General features: G+C 40.3%; 2 protein-coding genes across 2 annotated transcripts; both read right to left on the bottom strand.

The window, feature by feature from the left end:
* Positions 1-6779: 6779 nt before the first annotated feature.
* Positions 6780-8582, bottom strand: NUU61_008241 (uncharacterized protein; the record flags this gene model as incomplete). Its single annotated transcript, XM_056658766.1, has 4 exons — positions 6780-7657; positions 7722-8093; positions 8167-8451; positions 8510-8582. The coding sequence occupies 4 exons, from the start codon at positions 8580-8582 to the stop codon at positions 6780-6782; spliced, it is 1608 nt and encodes a 535-aa protein (XP_056509059.1).
* Positions 8583-9848: 1266 nt separating this feature from the next.
* On the bottom strand, positions 9849-10211 carry NUU61_008240 (uncharacterized protein; the record flags this gene model as incomplete). The annotated part of the gene is made up of 1 exon (XM_056658765.1): positions 9849-10211. The coding sequence occupies one exon, from the start codon at positions 10209-10211 to the stop codon at positions 9849-9851; it is 363 nt and encodes a 120-aa protein (XP_056509058.1).
* Positions 10212-12518: the final 2307 nt, after the last annotated feature.

The raw sequence follows: 12518 nt of genomic DNA, 5'->3' as shown, positions 1-12518 counted from the left end.
ATAAATTAATATATTATATATTCTAAATATATTATTACTATATAATATTCTTTTTATAAAGAGTTAGAATTATAAGTTATATTAGAACAAAAACAGTATTTAACAATAGTATATTATTAAAAAAGGTAAGCAAATTATCTATCCTAATTAAGAAATTTATGCTAAAATAGGTCAAAAATAGGTTAACCCGTTAACCCACAGGTCAACCCATGGGCGGGTCAGGATTTTATTAACCCGACCCATGGGTCGTGGGTTTGGGTCATGGGTCAAGATCTTTGGCCCATGGGACGGGTCTGTCCATGTCTAGTTAATATACCTACCTATACGGCACTATTTAGAAAACTATCGATAAGTTCTATCGGTATATTATAGTTAATATAACCGAAGTGCTAAATATATAACCTAGTTCTTATCTGTCTTACCACTATTATAACTACTTTTATAATCCATAATATTAGTCGTCCACCCCCCTCAGCTTCTCTAGGCAACTGAACTAATCTTTTAAATCAAGATGTCCCTAGACTTCCGTATAACCCAACTTAGGTCGATACCTTCGACCTAAACCCTAACCCGGACCCAGCACTAGGGCCCTAATAAAACCTAATATAACCTAATTCGATCGTATTTTTATATAATTCTAATTATAAAGCTACTTAGTTATTAGGATAATATAATAGTATTAAATTTTATTTTTATTCTAATATAAATTATAATTATAACTTTTATATTTTATAAAAAGAATATTATATAGTATATTTTTATTAATCTTAAATAAAGCTCTTTAATTAGTAACGGATTATATTGATAAAAAGGATTATTAATAGTAATAAAAAAATAATAAACCTAAGAAATAAACTACTAAAATATTAGATATTTAATAAAATAGAGTAGAAGCTAATTAAATATAAAAAATTATAAGATATTTTCTTTTTAAGCTTTTTATAAGAAAAATATATTAATTAAAGATTCTTTCTAATATTAAAATTTATAATAAAATAATAAAATAATAATAACTAGAAACGGGTTTTAGTAGAAAAACCTATTAAAATATAGAAATATATATCTTTTTTTAGAAATCAAGTTATCTCTACTCTCTTTTTTATTTACTCTTTAAATATCTAGCTATTTTAAGATATTTTTATATTATTAATATATTATAATATTATATCTTATTATTTATCTTTAATTTAATAATATAAAGATACTCTTTAACTAAAAATGTTATATTATATTTAGCGCTTTTAGTACTAGTTATCTATTTAGATATTTTAATCTATCTCTTCTAGTTCTTTTTAATAGACTATTAGAGACTATATCTACTATAATAGACTAATTTATTATAGGGCCACTAATCTATAAATTAGAAACTAGAGCCTAGTCAGAAATATACTTAAATAATTATAGTAGTCTTATCTTACCCTAGATCTATATAGGTTATAATTAGACCTAGACAGACCCGCGGACAACCTATATAGGTCGACCTGTGGGTTAGCCTATAGGCGGGTCGTGGGTTAGACCTCTTAATCTATAGGCAGGTTAAGATTTTTTTGACCCGTCCCGCGGGTTAATAAATTAACCTATTTAATCTATTTAAATAGATACTTTATTAACTATATAACTTTTATAAATTATATTATTCTTAGCTATATTTTTAGGTATTATATTTATTTTAGTTAAATAATTTTTTATAGTAATTAGAAGAATAATTCTTAAAAAGTAATTCTAGAGAATATTATTTTAAATATTAATTAATTTTAATTTTAAAGCTTATAATTATTAAGTACTTATAGGCGTTTACGAACCCTACTAGAAATCTACAGGAGGCTATAATTATCTTTATAATTACTTCTTAACTTTTCTTACTATAGTTAGTAAGGTATATTAACTATAATTATTAGATCTATAATATCCTTCTATATAATTTCTAACTTATCCTACTCCTAAAGCTCTTAAATAAATATAAGCTACTTCTCCTCGACTTCGAATTTAGTAATATATATAAATATTATTAGATCTTATATAATAGATATATTTAGTGTCTCTTATTAATAATAGTAAATATTACGCATAGAATTAAATAATTACTTAACGCTAGCGTTAGTAGCTAGGATTGAGAGAAGATTATAAGCGAGGCTTATAAACGTAGGAAATTTATACTAATAATCCTTCTAGAACTAATAGAGTAAGATTAGGATAGTATCTAGATAGAAGATAGATTATAATAATTAGTATAATATTTAGATAGATTAGAACTAATATCTCTATTAAAACTAGGGTTCTAAGGTAGGCCTTAAAACCCTAGTTCTAATAAAAATAGAAAGATAGAAACTTAATAGATTAGAACTAGGGTTTTAAGCGATTATTTAGAACCCTAATTTTAATAAAGATATATATAGAAATTTACCTCTTTTAATATATTATATTATTTTAGATTAGGAGCTTAAGATAGAAGAATCGGCTATTAAAAATATATTAAGCTCGTTAGTTTAATAGGACTATTTTATTTTAGATAGTGATTAAGAGCTTAGAATATTACTAGTTTAGTAGCTTAAAAACTAACTCTTAAGATTTTACTAATATTAGATACTATAATCTATTTAAGGATAGTCCTAGTCTTTAGTTTAAAAAAATTTAACCTTATACTAAAGGGCTAAGATAGTACTAATTATATAGATATCACCGAGCTCTTTATTATTTATTATAGAGTAATACTTATAGAGTTTACTTTTAGCTAATTTAAAGACTCGATATATCTATTATTTCTATCTAATCTTCTTTTTACTAAACTATCTAATTAATCTCTTAAAATAATTAAATAGCTTATTATAGATAGTAAAGATAGTATAAATAGTAATATCCTTTATTTTTAAGAGGACTATAGTAAATTAGAAAAATAGCTAGATAATATTAAGAAAATAATTAATCTAGCGTTACTTATCTATATTAATTTTAAGATAAGAATAATTATATTTAGAGTAAAATTAATTAAAAACTAATTATAACTACTTTATATATTAGAGTATTAAAAAGGTTAAATTCTATCTAGTTTAGATATCTTAAATTAGAACTAATTAAGGGTAATCGGGCTAGAGACTAAAAAAAAACTCCTAATATTAAGGGTTTATATTAATAAAGATCGTAAGGTTTCTAATCTAAAATATAAAATAGATTAGGATAAACTTATATAATAGCTATAGTTACTAGAGATTAAGGTAATAAGCTACTAGAAACGATAGAAATAGCTACTAAATTAACGCCGGAAATCGGTATCCTCTCGACTAAATATAAACTTAGTATATACTCCGCGTATATAAACTATAGATATAAAATACTTACGCGATATACTCTAAGGTATTGTATTAGTAACCGATCAGGCCTATCTTAGGACTATAGCCTAGCTTATTAAGATATATAGTATCGCGTTAGCCTTTAATTAATATCTACTTTTTAAAGTATTCTATCTAATAAATATCTCTAGAGTAGTCTTTACGTAGCGGTTAAGGATAAAAGCTATCTAGTATTAGTATATACTTAGTATATAAGAGGTATATAGACTAACTAGCTCTAGAATATTTATTATATAGATACCGGCGAAAAATAGATTATTTCTCGAAAATAAAACTATATATCATCTAGCTACTATTAACTAAAATATCGTAACTAGGGATTATATAGTTAGTATTCAGCTAATATATATTAGATATATAATATATATACTAAGCTATTCTCCTTATTTAGGAAAATAAATAGATTAGGAGATAGATTATCCGCGTTCGTAATATTACTAGCTTTAATATTATATTTATATAGTCCTATAGTAATCGCGTTATACTATACCTAAGGCTTCTAGTTAATATTATTATTTAGGATAGGCCTTATATATATTTAGTATACGATGACACGGTTAGCGGGGCGCCAGAAACCGCTCCCATTGAACCGCCCATCTGCTGCCTGACACCGCCTGCCGCTCCCCGCCATCCTCTTGCCTGTTGCGGTATGGTCCCTACCCGTCTGGGGATAGCGCAACGTGCGCTGCTGTTAGGTCGCTCCACCATCCCTTGACTGGAACTATATAATCCCAACCTGATCCCCTCCAAGGACGACGCACTTTCTCTTCTCTTTTCCTCCCTCCATCCTTCCCAGGCCGGTGCACTGCCCCCTTCCAAGGATGCCGCGTTAACCGACGATTGCCCGCTTTCGGTAAGGTGTTCGCCCTGCCCCTTCCCGTTCACTGTCCCCCCTGAACTACGGGGTCGCCGATGTGTCGTCTGACCCAGTTTTGACGACTTGCAGCTGCCTTGTTTGTCGACCAACAACTCTGGTGATGAAGGTTCCTTAATAATAATGGAAGGAAGCAGCATCTGTTCTTCTACCACTGGTAGTCATGCCAATCTGGAGTGGCGAAAGCAATTGATACCCATTTTTGATATTGACTGTGTTTTCGGTCTCTCATCCTTTACTCTCTGCCGAGTTCTGTTTGCTCAGCCAGTATGCAACTTGAAACAGATGGCGGCCTTGTCACCACCCGGGTGCCAGGGATGGTACCTATTCTCCACCTGCAACGCCAGCCTGCTCACTAGTTGGCACCATTTGCACCATGCGTGTCCAACCAATTCATGATCACTTGGGCGCATTCAACTTCTGCATTCTCACGATGCTCACCATCCAATGGCGAAAGTACCGCACCCATCTTGTGACCTGGACCAGGCCCACTAGGATACATTAGGTCGTTCGTACATTGAAGGCGCAGCCTTTGCGAGCAACTGAAACTGTTGGATGTGAGAAGTTCTGGGCATTTCGGCGCGAATGGGCCCTCCAGAGACTTCCCTTTCCCGGGAAGATCAACACGTCAGCAGCTCTCTTGGTCTACATGGATATAGGAACAGAAAACAAAGGGGTCGCTTAGGTTGATGGTATAAAAGATGCCATTGACCCCAGGATTGGAGTTATTGTGTTCACCACTCTAATACCACACAATTCCCCTTCCACTTACTGTGTCATTCCCCAAAGATGTTTCAATCTCCGTTCCATGTTAATGCCTTCAAGCCTTGGATCCCCCCTCCAGCCAAATCACATCAGTCACACAATGTCCACAAGACCCTGAAACCCCTTAGATACCCAATACCTGTCTCTGCCTCCAGCCCTTCTACTTCCAAACCACATAGAGTTCCCCCTACACCGTGTTTGCTCCCTGTCCATAATTCTAAACACCACCCCCTGCCGGCGCGGCCGCCAGCCGAAGTTTGTGTACCTGTAAATGCCTAGTCACGTACTCTAAGGAGCCCCCGAGCTCCAACAAGTGGCAGATTTTCCCCAGAACCAAATTCGTTGCATACAGACAATACCGCATGCCGCACAACAGTTTCTGTTGAGAAAGATGACACCTACCCAACCAGTTCGGGTCTATTAGGTGATATCAGACACCCTATCACTGATGTTCCCACTGAAGTATCCTCATTTGAGGAAAGCACTGCAATGGATTATCTGTCATCTCCAAGTATATCTAGCCTGGAAGGTGGCCTGGAGCAGTTTTTTCGACTTCCAGATGCAAGCAGCACCATACCCATCGACCCAGAAATCCTTACTGATGGAGGCACTTGGAGTGTGAGCGAGCCATATCATGCTGCCCAGCAAGATAGTGGTCGAAATGCCCAAGAAATAGCTTGCGCTTATCCTGAGCCTCCACCTACCTTTAAAGACATTGCCGGCTGTTATCAGCATTCAACCGAGGGACGTCCTGACCCGCAGGATGATGCGGATCGCATGATTGACTGTCGCCGCAAAGATGACCATCGACCAATGCATCTTATCGATCATGGGAATCGTTCTGGTACTATTTGTTTTGATGTGCAAGACCCAAATCCCCGTTCCTGCAGTCGTGAACTATCGACATCTTGCAAGCGGCCATCCAAGACAAAGCAATCAGAACGATCTTCTAAACGCCCTCGAACAACCACTACACCATAGGCGCGTGAGCATTCCTTCACCACATTTCGCTCTTCCTTCCTGTCTTTACCATTTGAAGACCGTCTACAATTCCTTTCCTGGCTGTTTGAAGGCGTACTACTGCCCCGCTGTATACCTGACTGTGAACGTACCACCAATATCGCACCACCTCCAATGAGTGAGACTCAAGTTCCAGATCAGGGCCAGCCTCGTGGCGCCACAGGAAAGCCGGATGAGAGCAGCATGGGCCGGGATGGTTCCAGGAGAGGCATGCCGTGGTCAGACAAGGAAAAGAAGCTCTTGGTGGAATTAAGAAGAGAACGGAATCTTCCTTGGTCGGATGTGACAAGGTTATTCTCGGAGCGGTTTCCGGGTAGAAGTCAGAGTTCTATTCAAGTTTGCTGGAGTACATATCTCAAGGATATGCGGAGTTAATAAGGCTTATGAGGCTTATTGAAATGTACTTGGTGGATATAATATCTATTTCCATGTAATACATATTTTAAAATCCTTACCTGGGCTGCCTTTGCCCGACCTGGAACCAAAAAAGCGAGACATACCCTGAAACAGATCTGACCGATGAGAGCCGCATTACCAAACAGATGTGATAAGAATAAAACCGGCTTTGCTTTCTGCGATAACACAAGCCCCCGTAGACCCTGTTTTCATCGTGGGCGCTGACCTCGACCTAGGTGGTCCAATCGAAGATAAGCATCTTCTGATAGTAGTCGTTCCTTCCCTGGAAAGCGAGAGTAGAATGAATTACCTTCAAAGGTCTACCCCTCAGCGTTGGGATAAAAGAAAATTTCTTCACAACTGCCTTTTCATGCTCGTTATCTAGCATCGAATGGCCACAACTTGTCAGCTTTTACTACCGTCAGATTCTCACCACGAGATTCAGATTCTCTGGCCGTCTGTATCCATTGGTCATACGCCGCACGATGGGCATCCTTCGCAGCGTCCCATACATCATTCGGAACCCAGCCATCAGAGTTCGTATGGAGGGAGTTTCTCAGCCATAATTTAAGTCTTTGGACGGTCTCAAAGTCTTCATAATCTTGAGCGTGCTCCTTCAATTCTTCTTTAGTTGGAGAAAACGGGCACGAGCCTTGAAGTTCCAGTTCTGTCCAGCGAATCGAAAGCTCGATTAACTCTTGGCGAATAGCTGTGGCACTATCTCTCCATGTTGTATGACAGTATTGGAAGAGTCGAAATAAAGTCGGATCGAGTAACCTTGCGGGGCGTAATTTAGGAGCAAGGCCCTTCATGCACACATCGTATGTCTGGTAACAGATAGACGCATCTTTCCGTTCTTGTTCCTTGTGTTCGTCTTGTCCGCTCTTAAATGTGTTCTCCTCTGGCCCCCCAGGGGGTGCAGCAAAATCTGGAGTCTCATTGGCATAAATAAACGCAGGCTCAATGCTTGTTGATTGCCAATCAAGCAGGCCAGTAATAACGGTTGGATCTTCGGCTGAGACGTAGATATTCCTTTTATGAAAGTCAGGGTGAAGTAGAGCAGGCGTAGCAGCATTCTGAATGCGCTCATCTTTAACCAACTCCTGCATCACTTCCTGGCTTATTTTCAAAAGACGGATGTGGTCTTGAATTGAACCTTGATGAGGGAGAAACTCGCGACTGACAATATCTTCTTTCGGTAAACGAGAGAAACCGGTCTCTATCAAGCCTAGACAATAGCTTGCGAGGTCTTTCCCTAATTTCGTGCCCGTTGCGTTAGAACTGTTGTTAAAAAGGAGATAGAGAATCATGAAACTGACAGGGGCCGCAATTGGGACTCGGACCGCCGTAGAGTTCAAGTTCCCCCGGATTCCGGTTCCAGAAAACTGGACTGCAATATGGACCAACGCAGAAGCCCTGTTCCAAGGGAATCTTCATGTGTGATTCTAGCGGTCCATCTGAGAAGTATAGGCTGCCATAGGCCGGGAAGTCCAAGGACGCCAGATTTTTCATCGCCAATGAAAGCATCTTAGTGCACAGCATATGTTGTTCTGAGTTCATTTTGGGCCATATTTGGTGCAGCTGAACTCCTGCAACATGCTCCTGGATGATATATTCTGTGCCGATTGGATTTGACGGATTATCGTTCCAGTCTAGGACATTCGGTATCGGAAGTGAGAACTTGGATTGTACTATACGAGAAACAGCAATTAGTGAGCATGTTAACTGCGTCCTTATGAAGGTAGGTATGTATGCCAGCCTTACAGTATGTCATCGTTGCGACTTCAGAGTTGGTTGTCAACCTTGGCGGGCCAGCAATACTGGTTGGTAACCTTGCTACAACACAAGAACCCGTGTCCATTGTGAAAAGAAAGACCCTGTTAAATCCACCTTCTCTCTTTTCGTATTTGACGATCTTGGTTGCTCCTGGGCATAGACTGACAGTCCTGTCACAAAGGGCTGAGAAGTCGAACACAATGTGGCGAGAGTTTCGTTCGAGCTCATCCCGATTAAGCCATCTTCCGCTGGTGTACATATAAGGATCGAACCCTACAAATGGAATCAGCGACATAGAAAATTATAGGTCTGGGTAAATAATGCTACTGACCTGGAACCGGTCCTTCTTGGGTTAAGCTATCAGGCAAGGAATGTGGCGACATCGTGCTGGGTCTGCTTCCCATGTTGGATAGCTTCCGCTGAGAGGAAAAAGGGATTCGGAGATGCTGGATGTGTGGGGAAGGAACTCCCAACCGCCGCCAGAATCGAAGCATAATAGATAGCAGATCTTTGTTTCCGGCAGCCCATGAGCTCTTGTTGAACCAGCGTCTTTCAACCGCCCCTTGGTCCTATTCAGCGGTGTGTTTCGCGGTGTTGCCGTGCACCAATCAAATGTGTGCTAATTGCCGCCCACACCCCGACCGCCTGTAGTTTCTTCTTTCCAACAATAGTTACATCTCAACCGATCATCTAATTACTGTATAGAAAGAGCACGATCAACCACGCTTCAACCTCTCTACTGCAACTCAGATACTTCCGGGTTTTTTATCTGTTTAGAATCGAAACATCGCTTAAAATCTACTTTCGTCTATCGGGTGTCACAAATATCTATTATCTATTTAACTAGTCTAGCAGTTTCTGCCTTAAGCAATCTCATGCAACTTATCGAAGCGCCACGAAGTAAAAGGGTCTAAGTGAAGTTACACTAAGCGCGCATGTGAGGCTACCACCGCGGGATGTGGAGTACTACAGGAAATATGTGATTTGTTTCCAAAGCAAACTAGAAGGGGGATCTCAGTGTATCTTCATACGGCAAATTAACCTCGTTCTGCATGACATGCGGCTATCCGAAACTCCTTAGAATCGCATCTGGTCCATTTATCAACGGCTGGAAATTATTAGACGATACACTTGCGCCCCGTATTGATTGGGCCCGGCTTTTGTACGTCGACAAGAGAGCCATAATATTGATAAAGGCAATGGAGATCAAGTTTTGATCTTGTTCAGAGGGAGGAAGATTCGAGTGAGGGAAAGATCTGGATCTTCTATCTATGACAGAGGGAAAATTAGGAACAGAAGTTTGATGCAAGGTGTTGGTCAACGCAAGGGGCTGTGCGGATGGAATGCTTGTGAGTGAAAGTATGATTGGTCTCAACGTGATAACTATAAAACAGCGATAATATGTAGGATTTACGCGTGGAAGTACTGCACGACCAACCAAACGATTCATATTTTTCCACTGCGTAAGATACAACACTGTTGTATGTAGTATAGTTGCTATCAATCTAGTTAAGCAACTTAGTTAATTAACTTAGTTAACTAACTTAGCTCAAGGCAGTCTTACTTAGTGGATGGCCAAAGAAAGAGAAACAGGAACTTCGCGAGCTGCAACTGTGTCATATCTGCCTAAAGGAATCCAAGTTAACTCCTCGAATTTCCCTAAACCCTATCTACAGGTTCTTCCTAGCCTGCTCTTGTAGTTCGCTCAGGGCCCTCTCTGTTTCAGCGGCCTGATCTCCAGCGAGTGTGTCAAAGCGAGCTGTAGCCAATTTCGTATGCGTGCCCCGAGGTTGTTTTTTGACCCACTCCCGCAAGCCCGTGTTTTTAGCTTGCGAGTTGACTTGCAAAACAATGTTTTGGTATCGGTTGTCGATCAGTTCACCAGCGTCTATACGTAGCTGGTAATCTTCGTCATTTTTGGTCGTTTTTGATGGGAGGATGCGATTGCCGGAAGTGAATATTGCGCCGAATTTTTTCGCAACGTCATAGTTCTTCCTAATCTTTGAGAAAAATTCCTTGACTTGCTTCGACATCGCGGGGAGATCTGAGAATGTTAGATTATATCCATTCAATTTTTGAGAGACTACACACCGCAAATCAAGTGACCAGTGAACGTGAGATGTGCTGAAATGAATACAGTCAAATATACCAAGAAAAAATATGTGGTACTGATAGGTAGTAATGCCTAGGGACACCGATGAAAGCTCGGGAGCATAGGATGGTATTTATAGTTGGAGCATGATAGCGCTGCTCCAGTGGCAAAATCCGAAACCAAGGACAGAAGTAGCCCGTGCAACCAGAACTAGGAATTGGAAAATAATGAATCTAATACATAGGAAGTCACATTTTCAGTGAGTGGCCGCAACAAGATGAGCCGAGATCTAATCATTGCTGTTGGCGCTCGAGATTCTCAAACAGGTTGGATTAGATGAACATCTTTCCCCTCCGGGCAGGACTCAGTCCGATCGATGAGAGGATATCACGCTTTTACTGAGCATATGGCGGTCTGACCAACGTGCACCTAGGTGTGACAAGATGTATAGTTAGCTTGCGGAGACGAGGCTGATTAACAGCGGCAAACCTTGAGCGGCAAACTAGTAACGCCTAGCAGTCCTAACCGGGCGCGAATAACTCGCCAAATTAAATCAGTAATGAGAAAGAACATGCAGCTAGTGGTGCTACTCAGAAAACCCCACAATGTTTGGGCGGTTACGCCATCTACCAATAAAAGACCCTAAATAGTGGCTGCCAGTGGTCGAGCAATCAAGCGATACGCTAGATATGCTTTACTTCGCCTTGACTTTTGAGTCTGTATACGTCAAGTTCGCTCGCCCAATGATTACGTTGGTGCCAATCCACCTCTAGCGCTTTGACAGTTAGCATAGCCCAATAACACCGTTGACTAAAGAATGAGGCAATCACAAAGGTGCTGATCACATGCAGCCAGGTACCACAGCACAGCTGCCTTACCCAGTAGTGACCAACGTGGTAGCGCTTCTCCGCACATCTAGGCTTAGGTGTGGGTAGCGGAACTACGGGCCGTCACATAAACCACTCAAGTGATCATGGGCTCATTTCCCGGGCAGAAGCAGGTGCGAAGTGGTAAGCATCAAATGTTCGGAAACCACAAGGGGGCTATCCTCGAGGCCTTTGCGATAGTGACTCAGAATCGCTCGGTTTAATGTCTGAGATTGATGAATTGGGGTGCAAGTATGGTGGTTTAAATGATGAAAGACGAGATCTGCAAAGCCAGTCTTCGTCATCGAGGAAACATGTACATGACCAATTTGTACCGCAATATGTGAGGTTAAGAGCAATTATCCCACTCTATTGAGTTAATTGGCCGAATGAGATATACTGTGGCTTTACATGTTAGGGGGTAATTCCAACCAATCATAGCCGAAAATGCGGAGACTGGTTCTCGGGGTCGGTGGTTTTTCCAGTACCCAAGGAGGTCAACCTCCTTATGTAAAATTCCCCGGCCTGTTTACTGGGACAGTCGGAGTGGCTACTGGAGACCGCGATAACCTTAGGCCGGACAGGAAGGGACGATAGGAAGTAATCGTGGGTGGAAGTGTGCGTATTAAGGGCGAGGCTGGCTTGTTACGAGCGAAGTTCGCTTGCCCTGAGTGAAGCTCGCTCGCCCTGTGCGAGGCTCGCCTGTTTAGGTCGAAGCCGCCTGCGGGCCAAGCCAATCCATGTAGGGATCTACTATTGGCTGAACGAGCCAGAGTTCAAACAGCATCCTCACTCTTTAGACAAGTACTTATCTAAAATACTCCTAGATACACGTGATCTCAGAGTGGCTAATGAATGTCGCCGTTGGTACAAAGCTGGCTGGGCATAAATAACATGCAACGAGACAAATGCGTTTAAAGAGACTCGAAGAGGTTCCAAATGGATCCAGAGCCATTCAATCATTATTTAAAAGCGTGTGAATAGTTATCAGAGTTTATTATCAGACTAGGCCCCATCTTTCATCCCTCCGAATCATATAGTTTATATAGAGTCAATATTGCCTTCAAACGTCTCCGACTCTTGGCAGCCGTGCTGGGTATTATGCGAATATGGAAAGTCCTTGGCCGTTCTCCGAATGGGCGTAGGGTAATACATTTCCTGTAGTGGATTAGTGTCCGCGTAGCCCACTAGAAAGTGAATCTTACCAATTGTGATTCAAAGGAGGACCAAAACCCACTCTGATCAGCTAAGAACGTGTACACCCGACCAGAATCCCTCAATCGGATGCCTACACAAACATCCGCTCCGCATAACTTGCTATACTCATGGGCCTTTTTAATAATGCCTTCCCTTCGTCGATCTCTCATTTGCCGGAACGCCTT

Source organism: Penicillium alfredii (genome assembly GCF_028826965.1).
Source record: "Penicillium alfredii strain IBT 34128 chromosome Unknown utg000010l_segment0_segment0, whole genome shotgun sequence".
Taxonomy (NCBI): domain Eukaryota; kingdom Fungi; phylum Ascomycota; class Eurotiomycetes; order Eurotiales; family Aspergillaceae; genus Penicillium; species Penicillium alfredii.
Note: the sequence above shows the minus strand (reverse complement) of the source record. Positions and strands in the feature narration are given on the sequence as shown.